General features: G+C 39.3%; 2 protein-coding genes across 2 annotated transcripts; one reads left to right on the top strand and one right to left on the bottom strand.

The window, feature by feature from the left end:
• Positions 1-3,655: 3,655 nt before the first annotated feature.
• Positions 3,656-4,621, bottom strand: LOC309865375 (putative olfactory receptor 2B3; the record flags this gene model as incomplete). Its single annotated transcript, XM_082731655.1, has 1 exon — positions 3,656-4,621. Exon 1 carries the CDS (start codon positions 4,595-4,597, stop codon positions 3,656-3,658), a length of 942 nt encoding a protein of 313 aa, XP_082587781.1. The 5' UTR covers positions 4,598-4,621.
• A 9,457-nt stretch (positions 4,622-14,078) lies between these two features.
• Positions 14,079-15,044, top strand: LOC309865374 (putative olfactory receptor 2B3; the record flags this gene model as incomplete). The annotated part of the gene is made up of 1 exon (XM_082731654.1): positions 14,079-15,044. Exon 1 carries the CDS (start codon positions 14,103-14,105, stop codon positions 15,042-15,044), a length of 942 nt encoding a protein of 313 aa, XP_082587780.1. The 5' UTR covers positions 14,079-14,102.
• Positions 15,045-20,851: the final 5,807 nt, after the last annotated feature.

The following is a 20,851-nucleotide window of genomic DNA, read 5'->3' as shown; positions in this document are numbered from 1 at the left end:
GAAGGGGTGGGGGGTGGGAGGTTGGGGGAACCAGGTGGTGGGTATTAGAGAGGGCACGGATTGCAGGGAGCACTGGGTGTGGTGCAAAAACAATGAATACTGTTATGCTGAAAAAAAATAAATAAAAAAAAAAGAAAAAATAATATATAAAAAAAGGAAAAAAATAATATAAAAAAAGAAAAAAAAAAAGAAGGGGTGGTAGTAAGAAAGGGAAAAATGAGGGGGGAAATGAGACGGGGAGACAAACCCTGAGAGACTATGGACTCCAGGAGACAAACTGAAGGTTTCAGAGGGGAGGAGGGGGGATGGGTTAGCCAGGTGATGGGTATAAAGAAGGACACGTATTGCAATGAGCACTGGGTGTTATATGCAGACAATGAATCATGGAACACTACATCAAAAACTCATGAAGTACTGTATGGTGACTAACATAACATCATAAAAAATAAGGGTTTCAAAATCTAAAAAAGAAGAAGAGATGGTTTATATATACACACAATAGAAGACTACTCAGCCATCAAATATTTGAAAACTCGCCATTTGCAATGATGTAGATGGAACCAGAGCATATTATGCTAAGTGAAATGAGTTAGTCAGAGAAAGACAAGTGTCATAGGATACTTCATTACATACGGAATTTAAGAAACAAAACAGATGGACATAGGGGAAGGAAAGCATAAATAAGATAAAACCAGAAAAGGAGGCAAACCATAAGAGACTCTTAACTATGGGAAACAAACTAAGGTTTGTGGAAGGGGAAGTTGGGGGGGGTGATGGGGTAACTTGGTGATGGACACTAAGGAGGTCACCTGATGTTATGAGCACTGGATGTTGTATGCTACTGATTATTCACTAAATTCTACCCCTGACACTAGTAATACACTATATGTTAACTAACTTGAATTTAAATAAAACCTTGAAAACAAACAAAAACCACACCAAAAAACAAAAACAAGCAAGAACCTACAATGAGATATCTCCTCACACCTATGAGAAGGGCTAAAACCAACAACACAAGAAATAACAGTTCTTGGTGAGGATATAAAGAAAAGGGAACCTTCTTGCACCGCTGGTGACTATATAGTCTAACCCGTATTGCAGAGCATCAAGAGGAGTGCATATGGGTAGACTGGGGACTCAGCAGATCTAGTTAAAGGATGATGGCTCTAGGATTGTGAAGAAGAAAACAATGGAGAAATGGGAGATACCAAAGAGAAATGATTGTTATGTCTTGGTAATGGTTTTGATGTGCAAAGCTTGGAGGTAATGGTGTAAGATACGGTTCATTGTTCCTGATCTGCACACGTAAACAACAGGGGACTGTCTTCATTAAAATAGGGAGCGGATGAGGAAGATTTTGTATTGAAAAGGAAGAGCAGGTGCTTGGCTTGAATGTCTTGGGTTTGAAATGCTTATCATATACTCAACAAGAGAAAACAATTTTAAAAAAGTCATCTGTATGAGGCATATTATTGTTTTCATTTGTTTTTGCACCTTAAATTTCTTACTAATTTTTCTGAGAAAAGCAGCTTTTTAAGCACCATATTTTTAAAGTTATTCCTTTTCTCATTTATTTGAAATGCTGTATTTAGTAAACACATGAAAATTATATAAGAGCCATATTCTGTACTTATTTTTTTAGTTACTTTTCACTGTTGGTGGCACCTTCTAGGTTGAAATTATTCTGCTTTGTTAACTTGATACAGCCACACTTCTCAGCTCACGTCTCCAGCCTCATTTTGTGTGTGTGTTTTTACTTTATATTGTAATCATATTAAACTCCTTGTAATTTAACATGAAAATGTTAAACATAATATGAAATACTGTAAAGCTTTGTTTTGTAACCCTTTCTATGTTGCCTGAATGTTGCCTCATCTGTATCCTTACATTGCTAACTGCAAATTATTACTTAAGTGTCTGGGTTGAAGGGTCATTTCCTCCAGCAACTAGAGTATTTCTTCAGTAGGGTAACTGTTGACTACTTTTCTTCTGAAAAGTCCTCTTTAGAGGAGACCCTGCATGTTTGGGGCAGAACTTGAGACAAATAAGGATTTTCCAAAAGGAGAAAAAGGAGAAATGCTGTCCATGGGGAGTAAAATGATGAATTAAACATAGTGCAAGAAATGAAACTTAGCTGATATTTCAAGTCTCTAGTATGAGATGTGCACACCTAACTAGTTTAAGCCTGCTAGATTAGAGGCAGATACTACATGTTTCAAGCAACTCTGGAAGGAGAACATGATGCATATCAAGGTGTGTGAGAGTGAAGTTACGGACGGCTTGGGTGATGATGGGAATTTTTGCCTTGAGGTCTTGGGCTATATAATGATAAAAATGTAACGGGGGGCACCTGCATGGCTCAATCAGTTAAGCATCTGCTTTTGGCTCAGGTCGTGATCCTCGAGCCCCAGGATCCAGCCCTGCATCAGGCTCCCCACTCACTGGGGAGGCTGCTTCTCCTTCTGCTCCTCTCCCAAACTGGTGTTCTCTTTCTTTCTCACTCTCTCATAAATAGATAAATAAAAATATCGTTTTTTTCTAAATTTAAATTCAATTAGCCAACTTATAGTACATCATTAGCTTCAGATGTAGAGCTCAATAATTCACCAGTTGTGTATAGCACAGTGCCCATTACATCATGTAATTTCTTTAATGCCCGTCACCCAACTACCCATTCCTCCCATCCTCCCTCCCCTCCAGCAATCTTCAGTTTGTTTCCTATAGTTAAGAGTCTCTCAGTTTGTTTCCCTCTCTGATGACTTCCTACTCAGTTTTCCATCACTTCCCCTATGATCCTATGCATTGTTTCTTCCAGATATGAATGAAACCATATGATAGTTGTCTTTCTTGGACTGACTGACTTTGTTCAGCATAATACCCTCCAGTTCCATCTGCATCGATGTAAATGATAAATATTCATCCTTTCTTATGGATGAGTAATATTCCATTTTATATATGAACCACATCTTCTTTATTCATTTATCTGTCAACGCACATCTTGGCTCTTTCCATACATTGACTCTTGTGGACACTGCTGCTACAAACACTGGGGTGCATGTTCCCCTTTAGATCATTACATTTGTATCTTTGGGGTAAATCCCTAGTAGTGTAATTACTGGGTGGTCAAAATTATATAGATGCTTGAGCACCTGGGTGGCTCAGTGGGTTAAGCCTCTGCCTTCAGCTCAGGTCATAACCTCAGGGTCCTGGGATCGAGTCCCGAATTGGGGGGTGTCTCTGCTCAGCAGGGGGCCTGCTTCCCCCCCCCCCTGCCTGCCTCTCTGCCTACTTGTGGTCTCTCTCTGTGTGTCAAATAAATAAAATCTTTTAAAACATGATAAAGATGCAGAAATCCCAAACTAAGATGGTAGACAATGGTTGGTAATAGAACAAATAACATAAATAGGAAGGTCAATCACCCAAGTGTCCTCAAGGAACAAAGTCCATCAAGTGAAGTTCTGGAAAGCAAAGAGGTTTTTAATTTAAATAAGGTATCTTACAGTCTCAGCATTGCTTTCTGAAAAGAGGAAAACATTTCTAACTTTTGGTAGAATACAGTGAAATCATAAGAGCCTGAAAAATAAGAAAATCAGTTCAAACCTTATTACCATCTTCAAGAATAGAGGCTCAGAAGATTCTTATCACAAAGGAGTACTTATTTTTTGTAGAAAAAGATTCTTGGGATCACCCTCTTGAAGGCCTCCTTCATATCTTTATTTCTAAGGCTGTAGATGAGGGGATTCAACATGGGTGTGATGATCCCATAGAAGAGGGAAACCATCTTTCCCCAGTCCTTAGAGGTGGATGAAGGTGGTTGTAGGTACATGTATATACCTGTTCCAAAAAATAGAGACACCACCACCATATGGGACCCACATGTCCCAAAAGCTTTTCGTCGTCCTTCTGCTGACCTGATTCTCAATACTGCATGAGTTATGAAGCCATAGGAAATGAGGATCAATGTCACTGGAATTAGCAGAATTAATACACTAAAGAAAAAGAGTTCAGCCTCAATAGGCTTTGTGTCAGCACATGATAACTTGAGAAGGGCAGGCACCTCGCAGAAAAAGTGATCCACTTCTTTGTGACCACAGCGTGGCATGTTAAGGGTCAAGGAAGACTGCAACACTGAGTTACTGAAGCCAGTGAGCCACGAGAAGCCTACCACCCTTAAGCAGAACCAATGATTCATAATGACTACGTAGTGCAGGGGTCTGCAGACTGCCACATATCTGTCAAAGGACATGACAGCCAGGAGGAGACACTCAGTAGCACCCAGGGCCAGGAAGATAATGAGCTGGGCCACACAGCCACCATAGCTGATGGTCTTTTTGTTGCGACAAATATTTATCAACATATGAGGGACCGTGCTTGTGGTATAGCACAGATCTAAGATGGAGAGATTAGCGAGGAAGAAATACATGGGTGTGTGAAGTTTGGGATCCAGAATGCACACCATCATTATGGACACATTGCCAAAGATGGTGATTGTGTATGATATTAATAGGAGCAAAAACAGAGGCATTTGTAGCCAGGGCTTGTCTGAGAAGCCAAGTAGTATAAACTCTCTTGAGGAGCTCTCGTTAGCCCAGTTCATGATGACTCACTTATTTTTCATTCCTAGAAAAATATAAAATAGAAAAGTAATCAATACATAATTATTGAATACTCTTATTGGAACTGAACCAAATTTGATTATTATAATGAATAATTAAACACCAAATATAATTTGTAGTCAATTAAATAGAACCCCTGTGAAATACAGTATGATTCTTTTAGGTTAGAAAGTAGTTCCCCTGTTTTTTAGTAGTTATGTTCAATTAAATTGATGAGGTAGAGCATCAGTTTTAAATGATAAAGTATATAATTTATATGCAGAGAGCACAGACAACTAAGTGGTAAAAGACATTTCAGTTCTCCCTTTTCTTATGTGTGTACAAAATATTGGTCCTAGATGATTTGATTCAAGGTAGAAAAATTACGGCTGACATAATTTATTGTGTTAACCACAGGTGAGACATCTTTATATATCTTTTTAAAATTTTTTATTCAAATTCCAGTTGGTTAACATACAGTGTAGTATTAGTTTCAGGTGTGCAATGCAGTGGTGGAGCACTTCCATACACTACCCAGTACTCATCAGGACAAGGGCACTCCTTCATCCCCAACACTTGACCATCGAATCCCTCCTTGACTGACATGAGACAGACACTGAAAAACAGATGTGAACTACATGTTATTGCTACTGTGACTCAGTGACCATAAATGATCTGCATACTCGGTAGTGGTGAGGCCAGGACTTAAGGGCAATTCTTTTTTCTATACCATGTCTCCCTCCAGGTATGCAGAGAGCACCGCGAGATTGACTACGGCCACACAGCGGTGCTTACACATGAAAAAAGACCATCAAGAATCATATTATCAAGTTAATTTTTCTCAGTCTGTGGAAGTGAAGTGATCAGGCACGTTAATGATGACCCGAGTTCTTCGAAGTTTCTTCAGTCCACTTTGTGTTTTTAAAGGCAGATCATTACTAAGACTTAACCCCATTTGAATTTACAAGCACGAAGGGAGGGAGTGAGTGCGGCTAGACAGAGGGTGAGGCACTGAAGACAGGCTAGCACGACAGAGACAGACCTACCTGACACGGGGCGGACTGGCTTTTCCAGAGGGAGAACAGGCCACTGTACACCTACACCAGTGTGAGGCGAGATAGCTCTAAGAACTTTAACCCCTTTTAGGGCACCTGGGTGGCTCAGTCCACTAAGCCTCTGACTCTTGATTTTGGCTCAGATGATCTCAGGGTTCTGAGACTGAGCTCCACACTGTGCCTGGTTAGGATTCTCTCCCTCTGCTCCTCCCCATTGCTTGTGCATACACTCTTGTCTCTCAAAAAAATTTTAGAGGAGAATGGAGTTGGGAGAAATTGCAAGGGGAGGTGAACCATGAGAGACTATGGACTCCGAAAAACAATCTGAGGGGTTTTAAGTGGTGCGGGAGGTGGGAGGTCGGGGTACCAGGTGGTGGGTATTATGGAGGGCACGGATTGCATGGAGCACTGGGTGTGGTGAAAAAATAATGAATACTGTTATGCTGAAAATAAATTAATTTTTTTTTTAGAATTTTCTTTAATTTTTTATTTTTTATAAGAATAAATGAAACAAGATGGGATTGGGAGGGAGACAAACCATAAGTGACTCTTAATCTCACAAAACAAACTGAGGGTTGATGGGGGGAGGGGGTTTGGGAGAAGGGGGTGGGATTATGGACATTGGGGAGGGTATGTGCTTTGGTGAGTGCTGTGAAGTGTGTAAACCTGGTGATTCACAGACCTGTACCCCTGGGGATAAATAAATTAATTTAATAAAAAAAAAAGCTTCTGCACAACAAAGGAAATAATCAAGAAAACTAAGAGGCAACCCACCGAATGGAAGAAGATATTTGCAAAGGACAGAATAGATGAGGGGCTCCTATCCAAGATCTATAAAGAGCTTCTCAAATTCAACACCCAAAAAACAAATAATCCAGTCCAAAAAATGGGCAGGAGTTATGAACAGACACCTCTCGAAAACGACATACAAATGGCTAACAGACAAATGTAAACAAGCTCAACATCACTTGGCATCAGGGAAATACAAATCACAACCACAATGAGATACCACTTTTTACCAGTTAGAATGGATATAAATAATAAGACGGGTACAAAAAGTGTTGATGACGTTGTGGAAAAAGGGGAATCCTCTTATACTGTTCATGGGAATGCAAGCTGATGCAATCACCCTGGAAAACAGCTTGGAGGTTCCTTAGAAAGTTAAAAATAGAACTGTCCTACAACCCACCAACTGCACTAATGGGTATTTACCCCAAAGATACAGATGCATAGAAAAGAAGCAGCACATGGTCCCCAATATTCACAGCAGCAATGTCCACAATATCCAAACTGGGGAAGGAGCCAAGATGCCCTTCAACAGACAAATGGATAAAGAAGATGTGTTAATATATAAATGGAATACTACTCAGTCATCAGAAAGGATGAATACCTACCACTGCATTGACAGAGATGGAACTTGAGGGGATTAAGCTAAGTGAAGTAAGTAAATCAGAGAAAGACAATTATCATATAGTTTCACTCATGCATGGAACATAAGGAATAGTGTGCAGGACCACAGGGGAAGGGAGAGAAAACTGAATGGAAAGAAATCAGAGAGGGAGACAACCCATGAGAGACTCTGGACTCCAGGAAACAAACTGAGGGTTACAAAAGGAGGGGGTAGGGGTATAGGGTAACTGGGTGATGGGCATTAAGGAGGGCAAGTGTTGTGATGAACACTGGGGGTTACACACAACTAACTAAAACTGCATCAAAAACTAATGATGTTGAACAAGAGTGGTGAGAGTAGGCATCCTTGTCGTGTTCCTTATCTCGAAGGGAAGGCTGTCAGCTTTTCCCCATTGAGGATGATATTCATTGTGGGTTTTTCATAGGTAGATTTTATGAAGTTGCAGCCACTTTGGAAAACAGTGTGGAGATTCCTTAAGAAATTAAAAATAGAGCTTCCCTATGACCCTGCCATTGCACTCCTGGGTATTTACCCCAAAGATACAGATGTAGTGAAAAGAAGGGCCATCTGTACCCCAATGTTCATAGCAGCAATGGCACAGTTGCCAGACTGTGAAAAGAACCAAGATGCCCTTCAATGGACGAATGGATAAGGAAGATGTGGTCCATATACATGATGGAGTATTATGCCTCCATCAGAAAGGATGAATACCCAACTTCCATGTAGCAACATGGACGGGACTGGAAGAGATTATGCTGAGTGAAATAAGTCAAGCAGAGAGAGTCAATTATCATATGGTCTCACTTATTTGTGGAGCATAACTAATAGTATGGAGGACATGGGGAGTTAGAGAGGAGAAGGGAGTTGGGGTAAACTGGAAGGGGAGGTGAACCATGAGAGACTCTGGACTCTGAAAAACAATCTGAGGGGTTTGAAGTGGCGGGGGTGGGAGGTTGGGGGTACCAGCTGGTTGGTATTAGAGAGGGCATGGATTGCATGGAGCACTGGGTGTGGTGAAAAAATAATGGATACTGTTATGCTGAAAATAAATAAAAAATAAATTTTAAAAAATCACTAATTTGAAGGGATATATGCATCTGTATGGTTATTACAGCATTAATACCCACATTACCCAGCATAATATCCAAATTATGGAAGCAACCTAAGTTCCCATCAATAAGTGAATGGCTAGAGAAGATGTGGTATATAAATATAATGGAATATTATTCAACCATAAAAAAGGAAATCTTGCTATTTGCAACAATATGGGCAGATTTAGAGGGTATAATACTAAGAGAATAAACCAGAGAAAGACAAATACCATGTGATTTCACTCATATGTGAAATTTAAGAAATAAAGCAAATGAAAAAAGGGAAAAAACGAGACAAACCAAAAAACCAGACTTTTTAAAATTATGGTCAGTTAGCCACTGTATAGTACACATTAGTTTGGTTTTTTTTAATTTGTTTTTTATTTTCAGCATAACAGTATTCATTATTTTTTCACCACACCTAGTGCTCCATATAATCCATGCCCTCTCTAATACCCACCACCTGGTACCCCGATCTCCCACCCCCCGCCCCTTCAAAACCCTCAGATTGTTTTTCAGAGTCCATAGTCTCTCATGATTCACCTCCCCTTCCAATTTACCCCAACCCCCTTCTCTCCACTCCCCATGTCCTACATGCTTTTTGTTATGCTCCACAAATAAGTGAAACCATATGATAATTGACTCTCTCTGCTTGACTTATTTCACTCAGCATAATCTCTTCCAGTGGAAAAAAGACAGTCTCTTCAATAAATGGTGCTGGGAAAACTGGACAGCTATATGTAGAAGAATGAAACTCGACCATCCTCTTACACCGTACACAAAGATAAACTCAAAATGGATAAAGACCTCAACATGAGACAGGAATCCATCAGAATCCTAGAGGAGAACATAGGCAGTAATCTCTTCAATATCAGCCACAGCAACTTCTTTCAAGGGGATAAAAATATATGTTTATAAAATAAAAAGTTAAGATATGTCTCCAAAGGCAAAGGAAACAAAAGCGAAAATAAACTGTTGGGACTTCATCAAAATCAAAAGCTTCTGCACAGCAAAGGAAACAGTCAAGAAAACAAAGAGGCAACCCACGGAATGGGAGATGATATTTGCAAATGACAGTACAGACAAAAGGTTGATATCCAGAATCTATAATGAACTCCTCAAACTCAACACACACAAAACAGACAATCATATTAAAAAAATGGGTAGAAGATATGAACAGACACTTCTCCAGTGAAGACATACAAATGGCTATCAGACACATGAAAAAATGTTCATCATCACTAGCCATCAGGGTGATTCAAAATAAAACTACATTGAGATATCATCTTATACCAGTTAGAATGACCTAAATTAGCAAGACAGGAAACAACATGTGTTGGAGAGGATGTGGAGAAATGGGAACCCTCTTCCACTGTTGGTGGGAATGCAAGTTGGTGCAGCCTCTTTGGAGAACAGTGCGGAGATTCCTCAAGAAATTAAAAATAGAACTTCCCTATGACCCTGCCATTGCACTCCTGGGTATTTACCCCAAAGATACAAATGTAGTGAAAAGAAGGGTCATCTGTACCCCAATGTTTATAGCAGCAATGGCCACGGTCGCCAAACTGTGGAAAGAACAAAGATGCCCTTCAACGGATGAATGGATATACTCCATATACACTATGGAGTATTATGCCTCCATCAGAAAGGACGATTTCAGTTTTCTTTATTGTATTCAAGTCTTAGGTGAGCACATATTAAGGTATAAATCGCACAAAATCAAGTTATATTCAAAATCTAGTCTTATGGTAATCCCACATCATTTCTACTAGTTCTGCCTTGATGGATTCATGGTAACCTTAAAAGTCGAAGTGATAATTTACATGTTGTGGGTTGGTTTGATATAGTTATTTAAGCTGAATATCACTAATGGGTACAATCTAAACATATTCATATTCATCAATGAAAAACAGGAATACTTTTTTCCATATACACTATGAGTAGAATAACTCTCTGACCATGAACCCATTTAAATGGAATTTGGGCTATAAGTTCATTTACCCTTTTGCTTTCATGAGTAAATACCTCCACATTTTTTCCCAGTTTATGTTTATACTTTCTGATTATTGTATTTCCCCTGGCTTTAGCATTTGTGAACCACCTGTGTGCCTGTGCAGTTGAGGATAGAGCTTATTATTTCCTCTCTGGACACAATGACCAATTAAACTCAAGAGACTCTGGAATCCCTAGCGCTAAAATAGAGGATGCAGCATGTAGGAATAGTTAGCCCTTAAAGGGATATCCTTTCTCTATGTCTTATCCAATGTTGCTGGTACCGATAAAATCAACTTCTCCCTGTAAACTTCACTAGGAATCTCATGAGCAGAGCCAAAATCAGTCAAACATGCTCCAGCAACTGAAGACATACCTATAAATCACTTTTATTTCATTGTAAGGACTTTTCTCATATTATATATTCACGATACAACCCAGGTTACATGCCAATGCCATTCTGATCTGTGGGAAAAAGGTCATTGAATAAGAATGTTACAAAGCTTGAGAATTCAAAAGGGAATTGCATATGTCGACCATGTCTCAGAAAGAGCGCACACAGAAAGGCACAGGTATCTCTCTGATACTTGAAAGAAAGGTGAGTAATGGCTGAAGCAAGGAATTCTGTCCTCTGGTCACCTCACCCACGTTCCTGCCTCTGGTGAAGTCATCAGTATTTGGTTTGTTTGCTAGGGATCTTAAAATAGATGTCAAATATTTTCAGTGATTCAAACCACCCTGGTTATCATTTAGCCCTTTAGAATGCACATTTGACCATCATATCACCAAACATTAAAACCGTCAGTGGGATGTTTTTAAGCAAAACATGGAATAGTGGTATTTAAGGTTTCTTTTGATTAGTGCAAGATATATAAATAGGAGAGACCGTAAAATGACCGTGAAACGAATGTGTGCTTGTCAAGGGAGGAGTCCAGTTTTCTGATAATAGAAAAGAGGATTTAGAACGAGTAGATTCCACTGTCATACAAAATGTGGGGAGAGCAGAAGATGTGAAAAAAAGAGAAGAAAATACCGATGCTGAGTAGAGTCATCTTATGGCCCACACCTTTCAGATAACCCAGTACCCCGACTACCCACTGATTTGACTTTCATTTACTGGAAACTATGGTCTCAGTATAATGGTAGAAGCAAAGAAAAAGTGACATATTTAATTGTCTCACATTATAATATAAATTTACAATTAGTGTTGGCACCACCAACAGTAAATCCGGTCATATGTCTTCTGATGTGCATGCCAAGCGGAAATAATGGCCCATTATTGTGTTATTGATTAGTACCAATGACTGGTATCCACGATACTCTAAGTGACGAGCAGCTCACACTCACTCAATGCTTGCTGTCTGAGGCACACATGACTTCAGACCTGTGCACCGCCTTATTCGAGCTTCACAGTAACTCTCATTACCAGTGCAGATATTCATTCTAAATGTGGCAGAAGGGTGATCACCAGTGTGCTCAGGATCAGACACCTCAGAAATGGAACATGGGCAGGTGGTAGATTCAGGGGCTGTTTTGCTAAAAGCTAACTTTTAAAGGTGATTTTTTTCTACCATTACCAAATGAGTAGATAATGTGATACTTCCTTGTTATTTTGATTTGTGTTTCCTTAATGACAGAAAAATTGTATATCTTTTCTATTTCTAATTTTGCTTCATATTTTTTCCTCCCCCAAGTTGTTTATTTATTGGATTTTTGGACTTGTCTCATAATTATTATGTAGTAATTCTCTCTGAGGGGGTTGCCTGGGTAGCTCAGTAGTTAAGCATCTGCCTTCGGCTCAGGTCATGATCCCGGGGTCCTGGGATCGAGGCCCATGTTGAGCTCCCTGCCCGGTGGGAAGCCTGCTTCTCCTTCTCCCCCTCCCCCTGCTTGTGTTCCCTTTCTCACTGTCTCTGTCAAATAAATAAATAAAATCTTTAAAAATATATTCTTGGATTTTATTTATTTATTTGAGAGAAAGAGACAGAAAAAGTATCTGCATGTGGAGGGGTAAAGGGAGAGGGAGAAGCAGGTTACTTGTTGAGCAGGGAGCCCCATGCAGGGCTCAAGCCCAGGACCCTAGGCTCATGACCTGATCCAAATAGGCGCTTAACTGACTGAACCACTCAGGTCCCCCTATGTAATAATTCTTTGTTTTAAGATAGCAATCATTTTTGACATAAGCACTGCACATTTTTGATCTGGCACTTTGCTTTTATCTTTATGTATCATAATATTTCCTGTGAAAATTTTAAATTTACATGTATGCCAACAACAGTCAAATCTCATATCCTTTTGCATTTTTCAGCTGAAGGTGTATTGCTGTTATTTATCAAGGAATAATATATATGTGTTGCTAGAAAGCTGAAATTGAACCCATGTATCACAGAAGGGTAAAAATATTTTCTAAAATTTTTTTTCTTTCTTTCTCTTTTTAAATAAATTAATTAATTTATTTTCAGCATAACAGTATTCATTATTTTTTCACCACACCCAGTGCTCCATGCAATCCGTGCCCTCCATAATACCCACCACCTGGTACCCCGACCTCCCACCTCCCGCACCACTTAAAACCCCTCAGATTGTTTTTCGGAGTCCATAGTCTCTCATGGTTCACCTCCCCTTGCAATTTCTCCCAACTCCATTCTCCTCTAAAATTTTTTTGAGAGACAAGAGTGTATGCACAAGCAATGGGGAGGAGCAGAGAGAGAGAATCCTAACCAGGCACAGTGTGGAGCTCAGTCTCAGAACCCTGAGATCATCTGAGCCAAAATCAAGAGTCAGAGGCTTAGTGGACTGAGCCACCCAGGTGCCCTGAAAGGGGTTAAAGTTCTTAGAGCTATCTCGCCTCACACTGGTGTAGGTGTACAGTGGCCTGTTCTCCCTCTGGAAAAGCCAGTCCGCCCCGTGTCAGGTAGGTCTGTCTCTGTCGTGCTAGCCTGTCTTCAGTGCCTCACCCTCTGTCTAGCCGCACTCACTCCCTCCCTTCGTGCTTGTAAATTCAAATGGGGTTAAGTCTTAGTAATGATCTGCCTTTAAAAACACAAAGTGGACTGAAGAAACTTCGAAGAACTCGGGTCATCATTAACGTGCCTGATCACTTCACTTCCACAGACTGAGAAAAATTAACTTGATAATATGATTCTTGATGGTCTTTTTTCATGTGTAAGCACCGCTGTGTGGCCGTAGTCAATCTCGCGGTGCTCTCTGCATACCTGGAGGGAGACATGGTATAGAAAAAAGAATTGCCCTTAAGTCCTGGCCTCACCACTACCGAGTATGCAGATCATTTATGGTCACTGAGTCACAGTAGCAATAACATGTAGTTCACATCTGTTTTTCAGTGTCTGTCTCATGTCAGTCAAGGAGGGATTCGATGGTCAAGTGTTGGGGATGAAGGAGTGCCCTTGTCCTGATGAGTACTGGGTAGTGTATGGAAGTGCTCCACCACTGCATTGCACACCTGAAACTAATACTACACTGTATGTTAACCAACTGGAATTTGAATAAAAAATTTTAAAAAGATATATAAAGATGTCTCACCTGTGGTTAACACAATAAATTATGTCAGCCGTAATTTTTCTACCTTGAATCAAATCATCTAGGACCAATATTTTGTACACACATAAGAAAAGGGAGAACTGAAATGTCTTTTACCACTTAGTTGTCTGTGCTCTCTGCATAGAAATTATATACTTTATCATTTAAAACTGATGCTCTACCTCATCAATTTAATTGAACATAACTACTAAAAAACAGGGGAACTACTTTCTAACCTAAAAGAATCATACTGTATTTCACAGGGGTTCTATTTAATTGACTACAAATTATATTTGGTGTTTAATTATTCATTATAATAATCAAATTTGGTTCAGTTCCAATAAGAGTATTCAATAATTATGTATTGATTACTTTTCTATTTTATATTTTTCTAGGAATGAAAAATAAGTGAGTCATCATGAACTGGGCTAACGAGAGCTCCTCAAGAGAGTTTATACTACTTGGCTTCTCAGACAAGCCCTGGCTACAAATGCCTCTGTTTTTGCTCCTATTAATATCATACACAATCACCATCTTTGGCAATGTGTCCATAATGATGGTGTGCATTCTGGATCCCAAACTTCACACACCCATGTATTTCTTCCTCGCTAATCTCTCCATCTTAGATCTGTGCTATACCACAAGCACGGTCCCTCATATGTTGATAAATATTTGTCGCAACAAAAAGACCATCAGCTATGGTGGCTGTGTGGCCCAGCTCATTATCTTCCTGGCCCTGGGTGCTACTGAGTGTCTCCTCCTGGCTGTCATGTCCTTTGACAGATATGTGGCAGTCTGCAGACCCCTGCACTACGTAGTCATTATGAATCATTGGTTCTGCTTAAGGGTGGTAGGCTTCTCGTGGCTCACTGGCTTCAGTAACTCAGTGTTGCAGTCTTCCTTGACCCTTAACATGCCACGCTGTGGTCACAAAGAAGTGGATCACTTTTTCTGCGAGGTGCCTGCCCTTCTCAAGTTATCATGTGCTGACACAAAGCCTATTGAGGCTGAACTCTTTTTCTTTAGTGTATTAATTCTGCTAATTCCAGTGACACTGATCCTCATTTCCTATGGCTTCATAACTCATGCAGTATTGAGAATCAGGTCAGCAGAAGGACGACGAAAAGCTTTTGGGACATGTGGGTCCCATATGGTGGTGGTGTCTCTATTTTTTGGAACAGGTATATACATGTACCTACAACCACCTTCATCCACCTCTAAGGACTGGGGAAAGATGGTTTCCCTCTTCTATGGGATCATCACACCCATGTTGAATCCCCTCATCTACAGCCTTAGAAATAAAGATATGAAGGAGGCCTTCAAGAGGGTGATCCCAAGAATCTTTTTCTACAAAAAATAAGTACTCCTTTGTGATAAGAATCTTCTGAGCCTCTATTCTTGAAGATGGTAATAAGGTTTGAACTGATTTTCTTATTTTTCAGGCTCTTATGATTTCACTGTATTCTACCAAAAGTTAGAAATGTTTTCCTCTTTTCAGAAAGCAATGCTGAGACTGTAAGATACCTTATTTAAATTAAAAACCTCTTTGCTTTCCAGAACTTCACTCGATGGACTTTGTTCCTTGAGGACACTTGGGTGATTGACCTTCCTATTTATGTTATTTGTTCTACTACCAACCATTGTCTACCATCTTAGTTTGGGATTTCTGCATCTTTATCATGTTTTAAAAGATTTTATTTATTTGACACACAGAGAGAGACCACAAGTAGGCAGAGAGGCAGGCAGGGGGGGGGGAAGCAGGCCCCCTGCTGAGCAGAGACACCCCCCAATTCGGGACTCGATCCCAGGACCCTGAGGTCATGACCTGAGCTGAAGGCAGAGGCTTAACTCACTGAGCCACCCAGGTGCTCAAGCATCTATATAATTTTGACCACCCAGTAATTACACTACTAGGGATTTACCCCAAAGATACAAATGTAATGATCTAAAGGGGAACATGCACCCCAGTGTTTGTAGCAGCAGTGTCCACAAGAGTCAATGTATGGAAAGAGCCAAGATGTGTGTTGACAGATGAATGAATAAAGAAGATGTGGTTCATATATAAAATGGAATATTACTCATCCATAAGAAAGGATGAATATTTATCATTTACATCGATGCAGATGGAACTGGAGGGTATTATGCTGAACAAAGTCAGTCAGTCCAAGAAAGACAACTATCATATGGTTTCATTCATATCTGGAAGAAACAATGCATAGGATCATAGGGGAAGTGATGGAAAACTGAGTAGGAAGTCATCAGAGAGGGAAACAAACTGAGAGACTCTTAACTATAGGAAACAAACTGAAGATTGCTGGAGGGGAGGGAGGATGGGAGGAATGGGTAGTTGGGTGACGGGCATTAAAGAAATTACATGATGTAATGGGCACTGTGCTATACACAACTGGTGAATTATTGAGCTCTACATCTGAAGCTAATGATGTACTATAAGTTGGCTAATTGAATTTAAATTTAGAAAAAAACGATATTTTTATTTATCTATTTATGAGAGAGTGAGAAAGAAAGAGAACACCAGTTTGGGAGAGGAGCAGGAGGAGAAGCAGCCTCCCCAGTGAGTGGGGAGCCTAATGCAGGGCTGGATCCTGGGGCTCCAGGATCACGACCTGAGCCAAAAGCAGATGCTTAACTGATTGAGCCATGCAGGTGCCCCCCGTTACATTTTTATCATTATATAGCCCAAGACCTCAAGGCAAAAATTCCCATCATCACCCAAGCCGTCCGTAACTTCACTCTCACACACCTTGATATGCATCATGTTCTCCTTCCAGAGTTGCTTGAAACATGTAGTATCTGCCTCTAATCTAGCAGGCTTAAACTAGTTAGGTGTGCACATCTCATACTAGAGACTTGAAATATCAGCTAAGTTTCATTTCTTGCACTATGTTTAATTCATCATTTTACTCCCCATGGACAGCATTTCTCCTTTTTCTCCTTTTGGAAAATCCTTATTTGTCTCAAGTTCTGCCCCAAACATGCAGGGTCTCCTCTAAAGAGGACTTTTCAGAAGAAAAGTAGTCAACAGTTACCCTACTGAAGAAATACTCTAGTTGCTGGAGGAAATGACCCTTCAACCCAGACACTTAAGTAATAATTTGCAGTTAGCAATGTAAGGATACAGATGAGGCAACATTCAGGCAACATAGAAAGGGTTACAAAACAAAGCTTTACAGTATTTCATATTATGTTTAACATTTTCATGTTAAATTACAAGGAGTTTAATATGATTACAATATAAAGTAAAAACACACACACAAAATGAGGCTGGAGACGTGAGCTGAGAAGTGTGGCTGTATCAAGTTAACAAAGCAGAATAATTTCAACCTAGAAGGTGCCACCAACAGTGAAAAGTAACTAAAAAAATAAGTACAGAATATGGCTCTTATATAATTTTCATGTGTTTACTAAATACAGCATTTCAAATAAATGAGAAAAGGAATAACTTTAAAAATATGGTGCTTAAAAAGCTGCTTTTCTCAGAAAAATTAGTAAGAAATTTAAGGTGCAAAAACAAATGAAAACAAGAATATGCCTCATACAGATGACTTTTTAAAATTGTTTTCTCTTGTTGAGTATATGATAAGCATTTCAAACCCAAGACATTCAAGCCAAGCACCTGCTCTTCCTTTTCAATACAAAAATCTTCCTCATCCGCTCCCTATTTTAATGAAGACAGTCCCCTGTTGTTTACGTGTGCAGATCAGAAACAATGAACCGTATCTTACACCATTACCTCCAAGCTTTGCACATCAAAACCATTACCAAGACATAACAATCATTTCTCTTTGGTATCTCCCATTTCTCCATTGTTTCCTTCTTCACAATCCTAGAGCCATCATCCTTTAACTAGATCTGCTAAGTCCCCAGTCTACCCATATGCACTCCTCTTGATGCTCTGCAATACGGGTTAGACTATATAGTCACCAGCAGTGCAAGAAGGTTCCCTTTTCTTTATATCCTCACCAAGAACTGTTATTTCTTGTGTTGTTGGTTTTAGCCATTCTCATAGTTGTGAGGAGATATCTCATTGTAGGTTCTTGCTTGTTTTTGTTTTTTGGTGTGGTTTTTGTTTGTTTTCAAGGTTTTATTTAAATTCAAGTTAGTTAACATATAGTGTATTACTAGTGTCAGGGGTAGAATTTAGTGAATAATCAGTAGCATACAACATCCAGTGCTCATAACATCAGGTGACCTCCTTAGTGTCCATCACCAAGTTACCCCACCCCCCCCAACTTCCCTTTCCCCAAACCTTAGTTTGTTTCCCATAGTTAAGAGTCTCTTATGGTTTGCCTCCTTTTCTGGTTTTATCTTATTTATCCTTTCCTTCCCCTATGTACATCTGTTTTGTTTCTTTTTTTCTTTTTTTGGAAATTAAGGAAACAATTTAATTTTTCTTTTTTTTTGCAGTTTTTGATAATTAATAATTATATTCCTTTTTTTTAATTTTTAATTTTTTATGTACATTGGGGAGGGTATGTGCTTTGGTGAGTGCTGTGAAATGTGTAAACCTGGTGATTCACAGACCTGTACCCCTGGGGATAAAAATATATGTTTATAAAAAAAATATATATGTTTTGTTTCTTAAATTCTGTATGTAATGAAGTATCCTATGACACTTGTCTTTCTCTAACTCATTTCACTTAGCATAATATGCTCTGGTTCCATCTACATCATTGCAAATGGCGAGTTTTCAAATATTTGATGGCTGAGTAGTCTTCTATTGTGTGTATATATAAACCATCTCTTCTTCTTTTTTAGATTTTGAAACCCTTATTTTTTATGATGTTATGTTAGTCACCATACAGTACTTCATTCGTTTTTGATGTAGTGTTCCATGATTCATTGTCTGCATATAACACCCAGTGCTCATTGCAATACATGTCCTCCTTTATACCCATCACCTGGCTAACCCATCCCCCCTCCTCCCCTCTGAAACCTTCAGTTTGTCTCCTGGAGTCCATAGTCTCTCAGGGTTTGTCTCCCCCTCTCATTTCCCCCCTTCATTTTTCCCTTTCTTAATACCACCTCTTCTCTTTTTTTCTTTTTTTATATTATTTTTTTCCTTTTTTTATATATTATTTTTTCTTTTTTTTTTAATTTACTTTTTTTTCAGCATAACAGTATTCATTGTTTTTGCACCACACCCAGTGCTCCATGCAATCCGTGCCCTCTCTAATACCCACCACCTGGTTCCCCCAACCTCCCACCCCCCACCCCTTCAAAACCCTCAGATGGTTTTTCAGAGTTCATAGTCTCTCAACACCACCTCTTCTTTATCTATTCAATGCCAGTTGCATCTGGGTTCTTTGTCTGTTTTATTACATTGCTGCTTTAAACTTTGGGGTGTAGGGGCCCCTTTCAATCATTATGTTTGTATCCTTTGGATAAATGCTAAGTAGTGCAATTGCTGGGTCATGGGGTAACTCCATTTTTTAGTTTTTGAGGAATCTCCATACCGTTTACAAGTGGCTGTTTCACTCTCCATTCCCACCAACAGTGAAAGAGGGCTCCCCTTTCTCTGCACCCTCACCAACATCGGTTGTTTTTTGACTTGTTAATTTTAGCCATTCTGACTGGTGTAATTTGGTATCTTATTGTGGTTTTGATTGGTCTCTCCCTGATGCTGAGTGATGTGGAACATTTTTTCACATGTCTATTGGCCATTTGGATGTCTTCTTTGGAGAAATGTCTTTTTATGTCTTCTGTCCATTTCTTGACTGGATTTTTTATTTTTTGCGTGTTGAGTTTGAGAAGTTTTTTTATAGATCTTTGATACTAACCTTTATATGATATGTCATTTCCAAAATCTTCTCTCTCCTCCATAGGTGGCCTTTTAGTTTTGTTGCTTGTTTCTTTGGCTGTGCAGAAGATTTTTATCTTGAAGTCCCAATAGTTCATTTTTGCTTTTGTTTCCCTTGCCTGTGTGATGTGTGTAGTAAGATGTTGCTATAGCCAAGGTCATAGAGGTTACTGACTGTGTTCTGCTCTGGGATTTTGAGGAATTCCTGTCTCACATTTAGGTCTTTGACCAACTTTGATTTTGTTTTTTTGGTACGATGTGAGAAAATAGTCCAGTTTCATTCTTTTGTATGTGGCTGTCCAGTTTTCCCAGCACCATTTGTTGAAGAGAATATCTTTTTTGCATTGGATCTTCCTTCCTGCTTTGCCAAAGATTAGTGGACCATATAGTTGAGGGTCCATTTCCTGGTTCTGTATTCGGTGATCTATGTGTCTCTTTTGTGCCAATACCATACTATCTCATTATAGTATTGATTTGCATTGCCTTGAAAAATGCAGAGGATATGAGATATATATATATCTATCTATCTATATATATATATATATACACACACACACACACATATATACATACATATATATTTTACGTGTAATGGAATATTACTCAGCCATAAGAGAGAACAAGATCATAACAACAACAAAAAGGAGGATGGAATCACCATTTGCAAAAACATGAATGGAGCTACAAAGTATTTATTCTAAGTGAAATAAGTCAGTCACAGAAAGAGAAATACCATATGATTTCACTCATACGTGGAATTTTAGAAATAAAACAAATGAGCAAAGGGACATAAAAAGAGAGAGAGGCAAACCAAGAAACAGACGCTTAACCTTAGAGAACAAATTGATGATGACCAGAGGGGAGGTGGGAGTGTGGGTGGGTTAAATTGGTGATGGGGAGTAGAAGTGCACTTGTGAAGAGAACCAGATGTTGTATGGAAGTGTTGATTCATTATATTGCACACCTGAAACTAATATTACGCTGTACATCAACTAACTAGAATTTTTTTAGAACATAATTTTATTTTTTTATTATGTTCAGTTAGCCAGCATACAGCACATCATTAGTTTTTGATGCTCTGTTCAACAATTCATTTGTTGTGTATAACACGAAGTGTGCATCACAACACGTGCCCTCCGTACTGCCCATCACCTGGTTACCCCACCCCCACCCCCACTCTTCTGTAACCCTCAGTTTGTTTCTTGGGGTCCTGAGACTCTCATGGTTTGTCTCCCACTCTGATTTCTTTCCATTCGGGTTTCCCTCCCTTCCCCTTTGCTCTGGTCCTCTGCTCTACTCCTTATGTTCCACATATGAGTGAAACCATATGATAATTGTCTTTCTCTGAC

This window comes from Mustela nivalis (assembly GCF_964662115.1).
Source record: "Mustela nivalis genome assembly, chromosome: 5".
NCBI lineage: Eukaryota > Metazoa > Chordata > Mammalia > Carnivora > Mustelidae > Mustela > Mustela nivalis.
The sequence above is the reverse complement of the archived record's forward strand: the minus strand, read 5'-3'. Positions and strand labels throughout refer to the sequence as shown.